At 40.8% G+C, this 20498-nt stretch overlaps 1 protein-coding gene across 3 annotated transcripts; it reads left to right on the top strand.

Moving 5' to 3' along the window:
• The first annotated feature begins 1016 nt into the window (after positions 1 to 1016).
• On the top strand, positions 1017 to 17683 carry phldb2a (pleckstrin homology-like domain, family B, member 2a). Of its 3 annotated transcripts, none has more exons than XM_051078524.1 (17): positions 1017 to 1291; positions 3497 to 3611; positions 4672 to 5633; positions 5719 to 6051; positions 8984 to 9115; positions 9401 to 9538; positions 10648 to 10794; positions 11660 to 11770; positions 11849 to 11938; positions 12109 to 12246; positions 12664 to 12763; positions 13458 to 13656; positions 14241 to 14331; positions 14478 to 14624; positions 14759 to 14978; positions 15157 to 15242; positions 15471 to 17683. In XM_051078524.1, exons 2-17 carry the CDS (start codon positions 3557 to 3559, stop codon positions 15609 to 15611), a joined length of 3090 nt encoding a protein of 1029 aa, XP_050934481.1. In that variant the 5' UTR covers positions 1017 to 1291; positions 3497 to 3556; the 3' UTR covers positions 15612 to 17683. The 3 variants fall into 3 exon arrangements, with proteins under 3 accessions (XP_050934481.1, XP_018547985.1, XP_018547983.1); XM_018692469.2 differs by having other exon boundaries at positions 3488 to 3611; positions 13461 to 13656; XM_018692467.2 differs by having other exon boundaries at positions 3488 to 3611.
• Positions 17684 to 20498: the final 2815 nt, after the last annotated feature.

The raw sequence follows: 20498 nt of genomic DNA, 5'->3' as shown, positions 1-20498 counted from the left end.
AGACCCTCCTGAGATTTATATGTGTCATTTGATTTTCCTGAAAGTGTAAAGAATGAAAGGGAGAGGCAGACAGATGTGTGTGTGTGTGTGTGTGTGTTTTTATGACAAAGACCCCGACTCTGTGTCTGGAAGTAATCATCTCGTCCAGGCTGCGATCCACAGCCCCCTCCCTATGACGTAATTGGAGTGTTTTTTTTTGCATGAAGGTTCAGGATTCTTCAGTGGGAAATCAAGGGATTTTTCCAAAGTAACCTTTCATTCATTCTACTGTCTTGACTTCCTTCTTCAGCTTGTACATTTTATTTACTCATCATATACCAAGATGTTAAATGCTATGATCCATTTTGAAACAAAATGTTAGCTCAGACCATGAACAAATCAATGGATATGTTGCTCCATGTTGCAGTATGTGTGTAATGTCTCTGAGTGTACAGGGCTTTTTACTCTGTTGCCTTCACAGTAAAGAGGGGGAGTGAGGTTGGCTCTGTTTCAAACACACAGGGATGGATGGGGCCTCCTCCCGCCTCCACATACTGCTGAAACAACAATCTAAGAGTCAACATTTTTTTTTTTTTTTTCTTTTACAACTTTGAGCAATAATGTCTACTCTGGCTTTTTCTTGTGGGAAGGCCCCTCTGTGTGAAAACAAGGCTATGTCTAGTTTTTCTGTGAACAAATTGACCAGACACACAGAAAACTGTTTGCACAGAGAAAGCAGATCTGGTTTATTAAGCGAGTTAAAAACTGGAGATGAGACACTTTTACAGACGTGCAAACCCCATTGCTTGAATATGATATAATGATAACATGATACTGTAGCTTATTGATTATTGTGAGGTCAGAGGTCAGAATCAGCTGCTGGAGGAAAAACAAATCTCTGGAGCTAGAAAGGATTTAACACTATGAAAACACCTATAGTTAAAGTGAACAGGGTGACAATCCTTTCGTCCATTCCTTCATTTCTTGTCTTTTTTCCCCCCTCTTTACATAATAGCAATTCTCTACCTAACCAGAGAGGGGCAGCAACCGCTCCTGATGCTGAAAAGTAAACACACACACACACACACACACACACGTACTCCCTCTCTGTCCTGTGGGGAGGAGGGGGAGGACGGTCTGAGCAGCAGTAAGAGTGGAGGTGGGTGGGGAGGGGGTCTCCTGCCCGATCCTTTGTCATGGGAAGACTTTACTCTGCAGTTTATACAGAGGGAGCGGACCTGAGCTTCACAGACGACAGACACATGCCAGAAACCTCCGGCAACAACTATGTGACTGGGACAGAAAACAAAAGGTTAGTCGCTTTGTTGTTACGGTAAAAGTCGATTTCAGACAGTTCCTTAATATCCTGCTCGGTACAAACAGTGATGCTCCAGGAGGGAAAAAAAAGAGACACGGCTGTGTTTCGTTTAACTCACACCACTGTGTTGGTCTAAGCAGCAGCAGTTAGACTGAGGTGTGAGTACATTGTTTAAGAATTAAATACACCGATGCTGACAAATGCAGAGCTGCAAACACGTGCGTGAATTTACAAAAAAATCCAGAAAAATGACCCGAGTTGACGTAAGTGTAAATGTATCAAACTGTTTCACAAAAAACGTGCAAAAAGTTGTCATATTGGCTTTTTAGGCTCAAAGGTGGTGTTTTTTCTTATCTCCACTTATCTCACATTGCTTGAACCACAGCCATTGACAAAAAAGTGGATGACAGGCAACAGCAGGTCTTCACACTGTTGCTCATAACCCCATATGTATGTTTGTGTGCGCAGTGTGTGTATGTGAATGTATGAGGATTTTAGAGCTGAAATTACAAACATAATGTGAATGTTTGCTGCTTTTGTTTGTTCTCATGTCACTGTAAACTGAATATTTGGTTGTGGACCGTTGGTCAGAGAAAGCAAGACATTTGGAGACATCACTTTGTGAAATCTGGACAGGTCTCTTTATTAAAAAAAAAAAGTTTCTGGGGTTTTATACACCAAACAACTGATCAAGAAAGTAATCAGGAGGTTAATCCAAAATGAGAATAGTTGTTTGTTGCAACACTAATTGATTTTCCTTTTCAAACATCTGTGATTTGCTTTGTGGGTTTTTTTAATTTTTTATCTTATCATTGAAATAAACTTTGTGTTTGTCTGGACACTGAGTGAGACTTGTAAGGCAACGACAGTTTGAGCCTTATGCAATGTGAAATATTTGCACAGTGTTAACACGTTAGATGAAACTTATCAGTGGCCATTCCTCACACTGTTTACATCTCCCTGTGTGTTTATGATCTACACCACCCTGCTGGCCTGTAGTCTGGGTGATGCAGTAAAAAAACTCATGCTCTTGACGTGAGCCTGGGTTTTTTTTTTCTTTCCCCCCTTTTTTCAGGAGGTCTGGAGAATGAACTCATGCTGATTGATTGTGTGACTGTGTAAAAGGATACCCTACTTCCTGTAGGCCCTTTCTCCAGACAGCAGGACCAGAAAATCTTGGATCAGCCATCTCCGTCTTTCTCTGCTGTGTATGTGTGTGTGTGCTGTGCTGTCTGTGGATTCAGGAAACTGTAACGTCCACCTTTTAAGATATCCCTGTTGAATCACTGGAACCAATAATATTAGTCAGTGTGATTTTACTGAGTTATGACCTTACGTGTTGGGACTTGAAGATGTATTTCTTTGTTTTATTTGATGTATTTATTTCTTTTAGCTTTCTTTTTTTCCTAGAAGGGAGACTTTCTTTTTCTGCTGCTGGCTTCTCAACATCTCTTTGCTAAGTTGAAATAATTTACAAGTGTCCTGAGTCAAAAATTATGTCTTAAAATATCAATTTTAAATTACATATTGTAAAAAGGAAGCTGAAATATTTGGTATTTTACTTAATTCAATCTCTGGTAAATGGACTAATAATTGTGGCATGAACTGCAGGACATGTTGGGTCCTCCAGCAGTCGCGGTCCAGGTTTAACCAGTCTGAACCTCTAATTTTGGCTGCTGCCTCAATGAGTCTGGGGCTCTGAGGGAATACTTTTGAGGGCTGGTCATAGGCTTTGGGCTAAAAGATCGATTAAGGCGCAGAGTGCTGCTTTTCAGACTCTGGTTTTTATTGGTAACACAGAGCCAGACATAAAAACTTTCCTCTGGATCTGTTTTCCTACTCAGTCTTTTAGGAAAGTTTTTTTTCCCCCCATTTCCATTTAAATATGCACATCTGAAATATCTGCTTGAATTGAGGCATTGTTTTGTTTTTTTTGAAGGACAAGTTGAGGGACCTCAAGGCATGGATTCAACTTCCTGTAGCGTCTTCATAGCTTTTGGTTCCAGACTGAAAGATGTTTCTATATGATTCTGCAGAAACACTAGTGCAGGGTGTTAGGAAGGAGGATCAAACTGATTACATACATACAGTATTTATTTCTTCTCCAAGATGTAAAAGTAGGATGAATCTGTTTTATACAAGGTGACCGTGCGAGTTTCATATTGATCCTCTCCTCTTTCTTTCTCTCAGGGAACAAAGCACATAGGGCCCAGCTGAATTCTGCATCGTCACACTGAATCAGAGAAGGAGGTCAGTGTGATGAACAGCATGCTTCCTCAGAGGAGTGCGGTCTCCATGCTGGGCTACGGCTCGGGTAAGACAACATTCAACAGAGGTGTTTGTTGAAATAATATTGATATGATATTTAGATTAATCTTTGATACTTATCACCTTAAGTGTGTAATTCAGCAGTGAATCACCCAGTAATCCACATGTTCCTTATGGTTTAAATTAAATTTATCCTCCACCTGTGTTCAAACAACAGTCAGCTGAATGATAGTTAACAAGATCATCGTAGTTGGCTAGCATCATGTGAGTCTGGATTAGTTAAGCGCTCCATGAAGCAGGTTTATTGAGTTATCAGGATAACTTTCCTTAATCTGGAAGCTGGAGCATCTCTTTTTTTTCAGGAGTCCATTTTTCATGGCTTAAAGGGTATTAGTCATCAAACTTGTACAGACACTGTAACTCAGTGAATTTGCCTCTTGCAACACGATTCTGGCCTGTATTTCCAGTGATGATCAGCTAAAAAAAAACACACACACACAAATGCTGAGAATTTTAGATCAAACCGAAGAGCACTGTCACACTACAGCTATTTTCATAGACGGAGGATGATCTAGATGGTTAATTCCTTAACTGATCCAAAGTTAATAATCCAGAAGCCCAGCAAACTTTATCATTTTGAAGGCATGGAATTAATTCATAAAAACCAAACTTGTGAAGGAGCTTTTATCACAAAGGAGGTTGTCATTCTGCACTGTCACATAAACTCTTTAATTATACGTTCATTCAGTGTCCAGTCACCCATGACTCAGGGCACTGTCCTTAATCTGCTTGCTAAGATATTTGGATGTCCTTAGGCTTTCTTTTGCAGTCGAGACTATGATGCATTCTGGCTTGTCTTGGTGCACCAGCATTCTTCCATTTTTAGAAGAAGCTTAACCGCTGATTGAGCCAGTGTTTGTATTGGGCCCAGAACTGTATGAGAGTACATTCTTCACTGGTTTTCCCCCCCTTACTCAGCACATGTGCGATAGCAGTTCTCTTAGCTGAGCTGGTGCTTATTAAAGAAGTTACATTAAACCTGTGTTTACAATATAGTCCAGACAGAGACAGGATGTTATGCTCTGTCAACTCTCTCTTTTGTACAGACTGTGTGAAGATTGAGCACAGTGGCAGTGGCTCAGTGGGTGGGACGTTGCTGAGAGGCTCCCGCTCGAAGGCAGAGCTACAGGAACTGATGGAGACGCTGCAGCGCAGGAAGAGCGCTCTGGAGGCCAGTCTGAGGGCAGCTGAGTGCAGCCGCAAGTACCTCAGCGTGCCCTCACCTGTTGGACCCCAATCCACCAGGACCCTGTCCATTCTTAGCAATACAGATCGCCCTCCGTCTAGAAACTTCACCTACGTGACCAGCAGCAGCGTGCCTCCATCACCTCGCCAGGGTGAACGCCAGCTGAGCCCTAATGGTCTTCTCCGTCATTCCCACTCTCGCCACCAGTCGCAAGACAGTCTGCTCTTCTCTAACGCGGCAGACGGAAGCTCTCTGCTCTCCTCTTATGGGGAACCCCTACCTCGTTCTCCCAGGGTCAAAAGCGGAGCTGCCAGTGTGCCGTCCAGTCCTCGCATGGGCCGCAGACTGTACTCTCAGGGCAAAGCTGGAGGAGACTCCCGGCAAAGGAAATACTCCACCGGCTCCCTCAACAGCCTGGGGATGCACAGCCGTTCTCTTCCGCGGCTTCACAACACAGCAGACCCCCCGGCTCTTTCGCTCCCGTCCCGTCACTCGGTGGGTTCCCACAGAGGAGTGGGCTCAGCGGGGGCGCGTCGCAGCCTGTCCTCCCTGGAGCAGCCGCCAGATGTGACGGTACCAGCCAGCATGCCCAGCACTCCCAGGAGGGCCAGCCTGGCCTCTCTAAGCTCTCTGGGTATAGAGATCGATGGGACGGGCTTAGATCTGGGCTTCGGAGAGAGGAGGTTATCCTTTGGGAAGGGCGGGTTGAGTCCAGGACAGAGGGTGGGCAGCATCAGCTCTTTGAATGGCAAAGAAGAGCTGAGAGATTACCACCAGCACCAGAGAGATGAGCGACTCAGGGAGCAGAAAGTGCAGAGATTGGTGAGTTTCTTTTTGACTCTTATTTGTCTACATGCAAGTTGACAAATATTGTTAAAATAATAATTATGAATCCCTTTGTTTGCAGGAATGCCAGCGTCTAGAAACCATCTTGAACCTGTGCACTGAGATGGGCCAGGTGGAGAGAGAGCCGGCGGGTTCGTCTGTTTCTGATCTGCAGAAGATCAATAAGGAGCTGGAGAAGCTGCAGGTGTCGGATGATGAGTCGGTGTTCTCGGACTCTCCCAGCAGCACTGCTCCAGAGGGCTGCTTTGGGGCCAAAGCCAGAGACTTTCAGCTGTCCGATGAGCAGCAGGTTAGCCAGCGTCAGCAGAGCGGCTACAGAGAGGCCAGGTCCCACTCTCCAGCTATCAGCCTGAACAGCAGTGCACCCTCACCCTCCACCCACCACAGAGCCAAAGTAAGTTTCACTAAAGTTATGCTTATTGACAGATTCTCCTAGACATGAGTAACAACAAATTATAAAGAAAGGGGAATTAAACTAAATCCCAGACAGTTACCTCAAACAGAATGTGTGCAAAATTCAGTTAGTTGAATGATTTTATTGGAAATGAGTCATTGTGTCAAAAACAAGTCAAGCAAGTTTTATGTAGCACAAAATAATGAGTTGCTAATTTTCAATCAAGACTTACAAATCCCAAATCACTAAGTGCTACACAACAGAACAAAACACAAAAAAGGAAAATAAAACTACAATGAACTTTTGATTAAATTAACTGGAAACTGAATTGACTCCATGAACCATCTCAACCACAGAAGGGATACTATATAAACTGATAAACTCTGAATACAGATATGCTGATCAGTAAAATCAGTTGCATGTGACCAAAACAGCCACAGCTGGAAATGAGATTGATGGGAAAAGTGAGTTAAGAGAAATAGTAAGTGAGCTAAAAGAACTAAACAAGCAGCATAGAGCTGCACAGTTGGCTGGTAGTAGGCCTTTTTTCACAGCAGACATTTTGGCTTGTCACAATAGGAAAAACACACGTGTTACTAATTACGCTATTTATCCACTGTAGGTATAGCCACCTCAGAAATACTAACGACTACTCACCGTACAGGAAACCACTGAGTGTCCATTGTTTAAGAAATAGTGAATGAGGGAGGGATTTCAGACACTGCTAGTGTGACAGCGAGCCAGCATACACAACACCAGGACCTGAACCTGAAGCAGCTAAATGAAACTCATCCATCATAAATTGTATTATTTATACCTGTGCTTTTCCTAATGTGAATGAGATGTTATCTGTGGGTTTGTTACTGCAAGTGACTCCTTTCATATGACTGGCAATTATCATATTCATTCTTAATGTAAAAATATTGATAAGTAAAGATTTAATGAATGGACTAATGAGGCTGCATCACTTAGATCTGCCTCAGCTCTGTCCACATCACATCCCTCTCTTACTTGCCGCTCCTGTCTTCCTTTCCTTGACTTCTCTCAGTTACTTCCTGCAACAGAGTGTTAAGTAAATGAAGAGGGGACCAAGCTGTGGTGAAGACTAATGGGTCACACCCCTCCTGTGGAATGCAGTTTATCACACTGCTGATTGCTTGTTTATCTTTGTTTGTTTACCTGTGGTAATATCAGGGTAGATTCTTTCCATTTCTAGGTTCATTTGCAGTTTCCTCCCACATTTTCACAGAACCCTAATTTCTAGTGGGCATGACAAAGTTTTCAGAGATAATGTGTCAGTATGTGAACTATGTGGGGAAAAAAATGTTTATGGTGTCTAGAATGTTGACAGTTTATATGTTGATGTAGACATTTTCCCCTTAAATTTTAAGGATCAACCAGCCGGGTTGAAGGGGTTAATGTGGTCTGAAAAACATAATCATCCTACACACAGTGATGAACTTTGTCTTATATTTGGTTCAAACTGGATTTGTCTGGATAAAAAGTGGAAACATGTGAAGCTCTTTTGCAGCTCTGAGTCATATACTGACTGCACATCCATGGCATGATGCATGATGGTTGCGTATAGTGAGCGCCTTCCACGGTATTATTCAGCACATAAACACTTGATTGAGCGAGATTCCTCTTAACCATTGGGCTTTTTTGAAGTACTGTAAGTGTGTGCAGTTGGCAATTTGTACATTTCCTGTTTATGTGGGTTGTTCTGACATAAACAGAGAAAATCACAGTTTCACAAGACCTCCTCGCAGCTTTGATGTTACTTTGATTTGACCTGTGTTACGATGGGACGCCTTCCCTCACACACAATGAGAAATGAATGAACATGTTTCATTTACAAATATAAACATACCAAAAATGTATAAGATACTGTGACTCGAGGCCACGTCCTCTACTGTTTCAGTCTTTGTGCTGCTGAGTTACTGTCTCTGTAAAAATGCATCTTTTTTTCCACTAATGGTGTGTCTGGTTTTAATGAAGAAGTCCTAGTTTTCTTTCAGCACTCAACCATTCTGGCTTTTCAAGGAGGGGGGGAACAGGAAATGACTTTATCCCACGGAGAATTAGTGTGCGCATGTGTATGTGCATGCGCAACTGTGTGTGTGTGTGTGTGTGTGTGTGTGTGGGAGAATGTTAGTGCATATGCCTGGCAAGGACATGGCGTTTTTCCAGATGTTTCAAACTTTATACTGAGGCTGAATGGATGGGGGACCTTGTGAAAATAAAAAAATATAGTTAACACATCAACACAGGTATCTCTATAGTTCTCAAATATGCCTACGAGTTTATGGAAATTAGAGCTAAGACCATCATTTCTGCAGTGTGTCAGTTGTGACAGAGGTTTACAGACTCCAAATGCCGTCCATCTTTTGCATTCCTCTGAGTAGTGTGCGCAGGAAGAATGAGAGCTCACAGTTTGCCTGGGAAACTATAAATCCAAGACCTGCTGGCCACATGAGCCTCTGAAAAAATCCCCCTGGCTCCTTTAAGGAAGAATACCTGATAATAGAGGATGTCTTTGATGCGCCCACGTATGAGTATGAATGAATGTCTGTAGGATGCTAGTAGATGGTGCAAAATGTGGGAGTGCTTTGGCGCGACTGGCAGTGACTGGAGTGTAATGATAGAGATTTCCATTACACCCAGTAGAAAAGAATCCTGTTGTCAGTGATCCAGCTTTGGATGAGTTAGAACAGCAGCTGCTGTCGTCTGATTCAACAAAAACTGATTCTATTATTTTAACAACATACTGTACTTTATACAAGCAAATAGTTATACGCAATAACTAAGAGAGCCTCCTGCCAATTATCTTTACAATAGAGATTTTTGCAAACTTAGTTAGATGTGTGTCTCACAAAAGTTGAAGTCTCCTGTAGAGCCAAGCATTTATATGCATTCCTGGTGTCACCTACAGGCCCTGGAGAGCGTGCAGCTAAAACAAGTAACACATATAGAAGAAGAGAGGATCCAAGTGCTGAACAACATAGAGGAGCTGGAGCAGAAGATCAAAGACCTGGACAACCAGATGGAGGAGTCTGTCCGAGAGGTAGGCAGCACACTGCAGTATATAAACACACCTAACACCTGAACTGCCTGACAGTGTCTGTTCATATCTAGAGTCAGATAAACCGATGACTTCTTGACAACTGAAGAGTATGTTGCAGGAGTTTATCACTCAAGCTCATCTCAGTAAAAGCAGATGAACTGAGCTGTTTAATTTGCTATGGTGTTGCTGATCGAGACAACCATCAGAAATCAGAAATGCAGTAAATGCACTGAATGAAATCAATCCAGGGGCAGATTTTCTACTCTGTGCTGCTGTTCCCTGCAGATGGAGGTGGAGTGTGCTCTGCTGGAAGGGGAACAGGAGTCAGAGATGGGCCAGCTGCAGAAGGAAAAGGAACTTCTGGACCAACTCAAGGAAAAGATGCATAGTATTGAAAAGACGAGTCACACTGAGAAGTCACAGGTAAAAATTTGTGAAATGGTTGAAAATTAGAAGCCATGAATAAATTCTAGGGATTTATTTCAGCAGACAAAGCCAACAATCTGAGATGACCTGGCATCTTCACTAGTTTGTCCTTCATTAGGAATCAGAACACATTGGACAGAGGGGAATGCTGTCGTCAAGACACGGGGCCTCAGACACTAAAGTGACTGCTCATGGAAACTCTCAGGGATCATGTCAGTTCAATTGCAGCTTCCTCGGAAATGGGTTCAGTTGCTTTTCCTTTAAAACCAAACAAACAAATTAGGTTTCTTAAAGGAAATGCTTAAAACAACAGACAGAGGGGTTCATCGCAAATGGGATCTTTGGATGTCTTTGAAAAGACCCAAAAGACTGTCCAAATGTCCAGCAGAAAACAAAGAGCTAAAATGTAAAGACATCTCCAAAGAAAGTGATTAAAAATTGTGTTTCTGCATTTAGTTATTTGACTTTCTCCACAGTAGTGTTCAGTTCAGTTCAGGGCAGAAGACCTAAACCAGCTCCAATGGCGATTTATTCTGTGTTCTCCAGAATTAGCTCATGGTGGCCGTGAGCACCACGACTCACAGAAAAACATCTCAGTTCTCATTTTTCACATGCATGGTCTGTTTTTTATTTTCTTCTCAATTTGTTTCTTTTTGCACCTCTATTATCCTTCTTGACCTTGTTCCTTACTACCTTCCTGGGTCCCTTCCTTTTCTTATTGTCTCACATTCACAGCTTCTGTTTCTGCCCTGGTATCCCTTAGACCCACATTTGGGGCCCAAATAGTTACCATGTGTTAAAAAAAAAGCTCATCTGAATCCAATTATGAAAACTAAAATCTGAAACTGAAACCCCACATCACTTGGAAAGAAATGAAGTTTAGCACTTCATTGTCCAAAATAGCATCTATTTCATATCATTTTGATTTAGTCAAATGCTTAAATCCTGAATGTTAATTTACATTAAATACTGAAAACATTAACAGAAGTTATAGTTCAATCCTTGTCTCCAAGGTAGATCTAATTCTATAACCTCATTTATTTATGTTCTTATACTTTGTAATTGAGGTATTGTGTGTGTGTGTGTGTGTGTGTGGTGTTTTTCAGGAAGCTAAGGAGCAGACAAAAAGTTTGGAGGACTTGGAGTTTCAGAAGCTGGAGAGAGAAATTAATCAGGATGAGGAAAAAGAGAACCAAAGCCAAGAACTGCTGCGAGAGATCGCTGAGTGTCAGCGTCTTACTGTCACACGCAAGGTACAGAGAGTGACGTTTGGTGAATGTGTATGTGGCACATTGTGCATGTGTGACAAATGCTGTTGCTGCTGACTCTGCATCTCTCTAAGATGTCTAATTATCTGTCACAAGTATCCACAATACAGATTACTGCTCTGGGTATTTTTGGAGCTCTACAACAGAATGCACCTAAACAATGTCAATATGCTGTTTAATAATTAAGCTACAGTAGATCTTTAGTATTAGTGTGGACTCTGCAAGCAAAAAAGCACAAAATCCTAATTAAAAAAAACCCCCACAATATTTTAGGCGTTGTTTGTTAGAAGCTATACACGCACATTTGAAGGTAACTATGAAATTAAAGGAACAGGAAAAGTCACCAAGTTGTCTCAAGGCACAAACAATAAAAACAAGTACCAACACACTGTATATCCTTTAAAAAGTTTTTGTGCTGATCATTTTTAATGTTCTTTTTTCTGGCTTCTTTCATCTACTACATCGTGGTTTGTTGTCATTAATCTTACTGCAGGTTATGTGTGAAACATAAAGCTGCAAAATTGTGAAATTTGTAGCGCAAGTCATTAACTAATTACAAGGAACCACAATGCCAGCAATGGTCAGCATGCAACACTAAAGGCCTGAAGGATTGAGAGAGAAAGAGAGAGAGAGAGAGAGAGCAGAAACAGGGTGAGGAAATATTAATGTGGGGAAGATGTAGTTGTCGGAAACTCTGAAAAACTGAGTTTTCCTGTCTCATAATGTGACTTTGCTCTTGGTCACTCTGCCGGTGCTTCAGAATATAACATCTCTGCAATGTCTGCTAATCTCACAATATTACTTTACGTCATACAAAAATACTTCTGTGCTCTGTTTATTTTTCTCGTAGGAAAGGCTCATGACGCTGAAGAAACAGTCTTCACAGATTACTTTACAGGCTCAGCAAGAAAGAGAGAATTTCCAGAGAGAGAAAAACAATTTGCTTGTCATGCTGCAGAAGGTAAGACAATACTTTGCATGCTGATGTTACAGAATATTTGATTTTATTTATTTTAAGATCCTATCCTGATGTCTGCAGGAGAGAGAGAAACTGGTGTCTTTGGAAGGAAAATTGTCTGAGTTGTCTGAGGGACAGAACTTCACTAATGTCCCTGTAGCCATCAAAGAGGTAGGAGGCAGTTATTATTACAATAGTACTTTATATGACCCCCAGCAGAGCGCTCCTGTCTTTAAACAAAGCACATCACACAGTGGATGAGTTTCAATGTCTCTGAGGAGAAATCCTATTATTTTTATCCTTATCCTTTGTGATTCTTCTGATTTCTGTCATCACTATAGCACTTACACTCTCTGAAGGAAAGGAGAAGAAGCAGCAAAGAAAGTACTTCCCACCCAAGTGACAGCCTACCTCATAAGAGGAGCCAGCAGCTCCCCACCTCTTACGGCAGATCCCTGGGACGGACGCTTCCTCCCAAGGTTATAACTTTTTTCCAAAGTAATCTGAGCGGATGTTTGCGGATTTGGTAGGAAATCAGATAAAAGGTGTTACATTGATCATATTATTACTTTGTCCTTTTTAAAGTAGACTGTAATACTATGGTAGAGGCTTTACAGAAAGATTTTGAAAGCTGAATCTTGGAAAACAAAAACTGTTTCAAAAAAATAATAGTGCTCATTCCGATTCTGGACTGCAGAAGAGGGGATTTTATTGCCCTCAAACATTTGAACTTTTTTGTCCCAAGAGTATGATCCACCCTAACAGGAATTCTTGGTTTCTCTTGCAATACCCATCCAGCTCATGAAGTACTTGTGTACAATGAGAGGAGTTTATAGTTGTGTGAGGGCTGTAGAGCCTGGTCCTGACCACCATGTGTGCTGCTCTTTTCTCCTCAGGCTCACCTTCCTCTGTCTCAAAGCTCCAGCTGTGGCAGCGTCATCCCACAAGGCTTCAGCTTCTCCACCCGGGACCTGAACACCCGCCGCCTGCCCAAGAGTGAGTCAGAGTACCAGACTATCGCATCTTGTCTGTATCAAATAATCAAGCTACATTTGGTCCAAATCTGATATCAAGGACTAAATATTTGTCTTAACAGAGTGCTCCAATTTATGCAAGATAGGAATTTTTGATTTTGAGGCAAATTACTTGCTTTGCACAACATGTGCAAAGCAAGTAACACATGCAGAATATCTTTATTGGAAATGGCAGCACCTATAATATTGAATTTGTGAGCCATTTGTATGTTTCATTTGGTAGGTCCAATGAGATTAAACCATACCAGAATTTATCACTCAAGAAAAGCATGCTTAAATAGTACAGCATTTGAATTGAGCAATCTTAGTGATACATTTGTTGAATGTCTTTTGTATGTAATCACAAGGTTTTCTTAAGATTGAAGGTTGAAAATTGACAAACTGCTCTGCTTAATGCAGTAGAGAGTGAGTGACGACAGTTCTGTGTTTTTCTAACCTGTTTTGCTTATTACATCCTGCTGATTCAAATTGATTTCCCAATATCTTCCTCTAGCTTGACGGATCACTCTTACTTGGCCCAATTGCTGCAAACAGATTATATAAAATTATGATTACAAGATGCTGTCCTCTTGGCCAGCTAGCTAATGAAACGCAGCTCTGATGTTGTGATTTGGTACATTAGATCATACATGCTGAGTAATAATGTCTCCTGTCAGCAGGCAACAGCCATGCACATATGAATGAAGACAGACAGAGAAGAAGTGATTTTTGCAGCAGGATGGTGTCTGAGCCGAACGTGTTCCTGGACTCCTTCTCTTACCCGGACAACAGCCAGGCCTCAGATACTGTCAGCGTGGACAGCTCTGACAGCCTGGAGACCAGCTTCTCAGCCTGCTCCCCAGACAACATCTCCAGGTTAGAGACAAACCACAATGAAGAGAGGTTGAGAGGTCGCTTTGAAGAGTTTTGACAGCAAATATGTGTGAATCAGATGAAGAGGAGTTGTACTTTTAGAGAAGAGGTTAGAGAGAGAAAGGAAGTTACAGCATTAAGGCTGCGGAAGACTTTAACTAGAGATGGCAAGAGAAAGCAAGAGGGAATGTTTTTGGCTTTTGAAGAGGCTGTAATGCTCTGTGTCAGATGAGAGGCAAACATATCCACATGATATGTAGCTGTTCTTCCTCTTACACATACAATGTACAGTTACATACACATAAGCAAATGTAGTCACAGCCTTTGTGATGGTGTTCATGGTGATGTTTCAGTGATATTAGAGTCACCTTTGTTCCTGCCACTTTAAACAAAAACCTGAAACTAAAATCCTACTAAAATATATTCATTCTATGTTCTGTATTAGCATAAATGAGTTGCATTATTTATTTACATGGCCTGTATATTCCAATGATTCTTATCACCTTTATTTATATTTGATAAACTGTATTTTCTACAAACTGGTCTGTCCCTTATGAGAGAAGTGTTTTCCATTTTAAAATTTCCAGTGCTAGCACCTCCAATATGTTGAAGATTGAGGAGATGGAGCGTTTACTCCGAGAGGCACAGGCTGAGAAGCAAAGACTCCTCGAGCATCGGGTAATGTGTAAAATCTAGGTGTCTCTCTCTCTTGTTCTCACTATATATATGTGTGTGTGTGTGTGTGTGTGTGTGTGTGTGTGTGTGTGTGTGTGTGTGTTTGTTTTATAATCATGGACGTCGTTTATTCCATGTGGCCTGTGCAGGAGCGTGAGATGGAGATGCGCAGACAGGCTCTGGAGGAGGAGCGACGAAGAAGAGAGGAACTAGAGAAACGACTGCAGGAGGAGACAAGCAGGAGACAGAAACTTGTGGAGAGAGAGGTGAAGCTCAGGGAGAAACAAAGATCACAGGTAATCAGAATAAGTGACAAGAAGAGGTTCAAATCTGATTTCTCTTTCTCCATTAGCCTCATGTAAATACTTTTTGAAAAAAGCAGCGTACAGTGTTTACATCTCTAATCTAGTTGCATTGCTTGTTTCCATAGTCCCGGCTGTTGACACGCTACCTCCCTGTAAGGAAAGACGACTTTGATCTCCACGGCCACATTGAGGCAGCGGGACACAACCCAGATGCCTGCTTCCATCTGGCCATCACTGATAAAACCTGTCGAGGCTTCCTGGTCAAAATGGGCGGCAAGATAAAGACCTGGAAGAAACGCTGGTTTGTCTTTGACCAGAATCGCAGGACGCTCACCTACTATGCAGGTGAGTATCTCTTCCTTTCAGTTCTCTGTTGAAAATATGCAGTTTAAAATGTGAGACAAAGTTACTGCAACCATGATGTCATTTTTAAGCTATGCCAGGATACGTAGGATACTGAGAATGAGCTTTGATCACCATGTTGTCAGCCCATAAATGGTTCTGTTTATATTCTCTGCTGCAGACAAACATGAAACCAAGATGAAAGGAGTCATTTACTTCCAAGCCATAGAAGAGGTGTACTATGACCATTTAAAGAACGCACACAAGGTAAGTCAGTTCATGTGCATGTGTGTACGTGTCTGTGATTTTTAGCACCGTGGCATCGTCCACACATGCACTGTTTTCTTTGAATACTGTTGACATCTGTTTGTCTTCTGCTTCTCTCCCTCCATTTGTCCTTTCTCCCTCCCACACATGCGTCACCTCACCCCTCTCCCCATTATTCTCCATTATTTCACTTTTTCCCTCAAAATTACATTCACTTCCGCGCCCAAGAGCCCCAACCCCTCGCTGACCTTCAGTGTGAAGACCCACGATCGGGTGTACTACATGGTGGCTCCGACCCCTGAGGCCATGCGTATCTGGATGGATGTTATTGTTACGGGTGCAGAAGGACACATGCATTTCATGGTGTAACCGATCCCAACAGATCAGGACACACACACTTAAATTTCCTCGGTAAACGTTGTGTCACACGAGAAGATTTATTGCTCATATCAACGTAGGTGCAAATATGTTGTGTAGAGCTGGGACGTACGTTCATCAGGTCAACAAAAAATGAACTTGTTTACACTTGTAGTATTTGTAGCCTACAAGGACAACTAATGCTAACAAGCACACTTTATAATCTAATCATGTGTAACAAATGAGAAGAATTGATATATGGGTTTCATAATTAAGCTATGTAGTTATTTTTTTATTTGTTTATATACCGCGAGTGGCTGAAGCATCACTAAATCTTGCAATAATTCGGCTGTTACACTTTCCAGCTTTCTCTTTCTTGATAGAAAATCTCTGCTTGTCTCCAACTGCCCGGTTATGTTTAGTTTTTATTTAGTCAAAACTTTATCAGGGAAACTGATCGGAAACTCAGCGCCCGCTGCACTTCCTGCTACGCTTCCAAACTGCGGTACACACTGATGTTGCTTCTCTATAACAGATGCATGTCTTTCAAACAGCTTTCTACAAACTTCAGCCTTCTGTAATTTACTTATCCTATATTTAGTTTATGTTGTTGGTCCACCTCTGTTTCTTTGCCTTCCTTAACTCTCTTCTCTCTATTTCCTGTTTGACTCCACCTTCTCAGTATAAGTCAGACTGAAATGTATTCCCTTTGAACATTAATGGGTCTGTATCAGTGCGTTACAACTTCCTGGTGATCTTTTCCTAGATAAGATCCCCTCCTCTGTATTTGTGGTTGCAAGAATGCACATTTTTATGTTAACTCAGATTTGTTATTTTTTGTATTGTCACTAATATTCAAATGTAATTAGTGTGAGTATTATTTCACATTTTTAACTCAAGCATTTTGATCGCTGCTGAAAGACTGCCAGTATAAGCTGGTCTTGTCTGCTAATTCAAAGCAGGGCTGAATGTCCACCATTAGTATTCCTTCCAAATACATAAATCTCTCTTTGCGTCACTTTCATTCCAGTGAGCCTTAATCTGTGCTTTTCTTCGCATATGCAAACTTAATCCCTGAAGGAGAGATTGTTATAGGCACTTTTTTTAAACATTTTGTTATTACTTAATTGTAATTGATTCTACTCATTAAAGTAGAACATTTTCCCAAATTACAGTGGGACTGTGTTTCACACCTACCAACGTGCAGCTAGCTCCCTCTATCTATTAGCAGAGGCTGCTGGCCTGATAGGGTGAGGCCACGTTGTGCAGATGTGATGCTGAACGTACTGCATCACCATGTTCCTTACTCTAAAACATTTCATTATGTTTTTTCACCAGCAGAGGTCCTCAGTGCAGAGTGATTGCACTAGAATGACGTAATGCTCTGGCTGGTTGGTCCATACCCACTTAGATAAATGAGCACATACTGAAAGAACAGATCCTCAATGATCCGTGTTTTCTCATGCTCATATATCATCAACATGTGCTTTTATAAGCACATTTGTGTCAAGCTTAAGATTTGCTTTTTGAAAGCAAAACAAATCATCATATGTAGGATCACAAAATTATTTTTATAATTTAGTTTTAAATTGTTTTATAAAATATAAATATATATATATATATGATCTGTATATTCATTGACTAATTGCCTGTATTTGACTGTGTTTGATAATGAGAGATCACTTTAACACCGAGTGACAGTGGCCAGCTGTTGGCTCACAGACTTCAGGGCTCGCTGATGTTTGCTGGTTCAGTGTTGATTAACTCTGTCCTGCAGAGTGTGGGCAGTGTTGACAGTGTTGCTGACAGTGTTGCAGATAAGTTGTTGCCTTTGATGGATGCTTCTCAGTGAACAGATGTATCTGTCAGGTAAACATCTCATCCTCAAACTGTCATCCACTGTATGAGACTCAAGCCTTTAAACCAAAAAATGTTTCCACATATATATATATATATATATATATATGAGTACATTTAATATTTTATATTTTGTATATGAACAATAATGATTTTAGTTGACACTATGCTACAGGTTTTTATAATCGACGTGTGTCATTAATAAATAATTTGGATGATGAATCAGATCTCTGAAATGCTATGGTTACTTTTTTTTTTCTGTTGAACATGGACTGTGACAGTGAACTCTTTCTTTGCTGTGGCACTAATAGGGAGCTTTATAAATACCAACACGGCAAGATACTATATTCGGTACCATAGCATTATTTCCACACTGTTTAATGTATCACCATGGGAATCAATGGCCTTATTTTATAGGGCTGCACAATACCCCTGCCGTGCAGCATAACTAGATATGTTCATTAAGCCTCTTAGAAGTGTACTTTATATTTGGATTTGTAGGAGTCTACGCCATGATTGCAGTGACATTTTGTACTAATTCTCCAGTTCTCAGTGTATTTGAAAAATATCTGAAATGTCTCAAAAACTCAAAAATTATGTTTTCAAGGAATGAAATACTATCAACAGTGTGATGCAGCCTTATTAACAAGAAGAAAGAGGTGAAAATCTCCACATTAGTTTTCCACATTTTAGAGCTTTTTGACAGTTAATTTGATAAAAACATTCATTTTAATCATCATATTTGTAATTGTGTTAGATGTGTATCTTCTGCTTCAATGAACAGTTTCACTGCATCCACACATAAAAGTACTATTACCACTGCTGAAATACTCCAACTTAAAAGTAAAAGTAAAATGTTACTTGTAAATAAAAGTATGAGGCTATTATCAGGGAAATGCACTTAAAAGTAAACAAAGTGTCATATCTGAGAAGCTGGAACCAAGAAATGTTGAGAAATGACTCGAGCAGTTATTAGTATAGTTACCAATTACTTTTCTGCAGCTCTACTTGTATATATTGTTGAGTAGTTTGTAGTGTTTTTTGTTTGTTTTTGAGTAATTTATAACAAAGCTTCATCTTTTATAAATCTTAATCTGCAAAAAAAACCCTGCAACCTAAGCTGTCACATAAATGTAATGGAGGGAAAAGTACAATATTCCCCTCTGAAATGTAGTGAGAGGTAGAAAATGGAAATACTGTACCACCACTATTTTTTTTCTACTTGAGTGGTTCAGCTGAGGTCAGTGTAAATTGATAACAGTATGTAAAACATGCCTCAAAATTACAGTGAAACATTCTTATGGTACACAGAAATGTTGTAACTTAATGTTTTAATTTAAAACTGTTTTAAATGTCATTAGCGTGTATACTGTGCATGTGCTCATTAAGGCACTCATGTTTCTAAACCCCTCCCCCGGATACTTGCAGCCTTTCATTGGTTGACCTAGTGGGGTTGGCATGGAAACACAGAATGAAGCATGCTAAATTAGGTTCTAAAGAGGCACATCGTCTCTCCAGAGGCAGAGGCAGACATAAACACCTACAGATCATAGAAAACCAGGATGGCCTCAGTGCATTATGGGTGCTGTAATATGTGAAACATGCACTGTATTTGGGGCAATGAGTTGGCTTAAAGACAATGCAACTGTGTTTGCAGGAAAACACATAAACAGCCTGTCAACAGAGGTACTCTGAGACTGCTTATGCAATTTAACTCAGAACTTTATTCCAACATGTTCCCTGGTTGTACTTCACTGGAAGCTGTTGTCACTATCACTTACAAGCATGAAAGCCACATTGCTGGGAAATCATGTGAATGGATGTTGACAAAAGGCAGCATTCACTGAGTAGGCCTGTTTCAGTTTCTTCTTTAAAACTGCAGGAATCATATTCATATCAGCGGTTTCCTGTAATGGAGAGCATAATGTAATTTATCACACTTAGGCACAATGTGATCCCTCATAACCCGCCTGATCTTTGCTCTTAACAGGCATGATTATAACTCCACAAGCTGTTTTAAGTGTTTTACTTCCAACTCACAGGTGTTACCAAGAAGCAACCATGTGTTGTACCGGGGCCTCAGGGGAAAACTGTTCTTTTCTCAGGGAGATGGTTTTACCCTCTGTAGTCTGCATCAGCACCTGATGTGGTGAAATCCTCGTGTTTTTCTCAGGCAAGTGATGGTTCTCTCTTCTCAACTTGCAGCCTCTGGCTTCCTAAAGTAAACAGAGGTCTTTTTGTGTCACCTCTGTGATGCTTTTTTTTTTTTTTTTTTTGGTAAAAAAAAATACCCTTTGTCCTTTAGTCCTTATTCCTAGCACCAGACTCCTCTTAACATTACCCCATGACTCAGATCAGCTTCCCATCCTTAACCTGAGGTTTTACTCTCACCATCAGTAGCTATTAGAGTTGCTTTTCAACATTTTTTTTTCTACTTTTTGTTTCTATTTAACATTTTAGATCAGGTCACCAAGCCTCTTGTCCAAATAATTATCAGTATTTTGTTCTTTTTTGCAGTTATAGCAAGCCAAATCAAATGATCCACTCAATCCAGGGGGAATTATTCAGCAGATCCATTGGGTGCATTTCACGCTAAGAATAGCGATGACACACATTCCCGAACCCTTTTCCTGATAATAAGGTATGCATGTTAAGCATTTTCCCTTGCAGCTGATTGGCTGGGCTCTGCTGACATTCATGTGCCGGCTATTCAGGTCAGTGAGCTTGGAGTGTGGATGATGCTGCTGGAACGATGTTCCTCTCAGGGCACTCTCAGCCCAGGCTGTAGTAAGATGTTGAGCCTCTGTGGGGATTTGTAGGTGAAAATATAAAATGTTTGTCATTTCTCTTCCCTCAGATCCTTAACTTTTCTCTAGATGACAGAGTTATGTAATTTCTTTCCACATAGAATTAACTCAAGAAATGATGTATTCCTGTTTAATGCTGAGCCATTAAATCGTTTTAGATGTGCTCACATTTCTTATCTGTCTGCAAACTGCCACAATATGGAAAACAGGATACAATTCACAACTTAAACAGATC

Source organism: Lates calcarifer, linkage group LG20 (genome assembly GCF_001640805.2).
Source record: "Lates calcarifer isolate ASB-BC8 linkage group LG20, TLL_Latcal_v3, whole genome shotgun sequence".
In the NCBI taxonomy this organism is placed as follows: Eukaryota; Metazoa; Chordata; class Actinopteri; family Centropomidae; genus Lates; species Lates calcarifer.
This window is presented reverse-complemented; position numbering and strand designations above follow the sequence as displayed.

What these genes read in the sequence shown, in the direction of transcription:
- phldb2a (XM_051078524.1), top strand. Translation starts at nt 3,557, where the DNA reads ATGAACAGCATGCTTCCTCAGAGGAGTGCGGTCTCCATGCTGGGCTAC. An exon ending in TCCCCAGACAACATCTCCAG is followed by an intron (nt 13,657 to 14,240) that starts GTTAGAGACAAA and finishes TAAAATTTCCAG; the next exon opens with TGCTAGCACCTCCAATATGT. An exon ending in ATTTAAAGAACGCACACAAG is followed by an intron (nt 15,243 to 15,470) that starts GTAAGTCAGTTC and finishes TCCGCGCCCAAG; the next exon opens with AGCCCCAACCCCTCGCTGAC.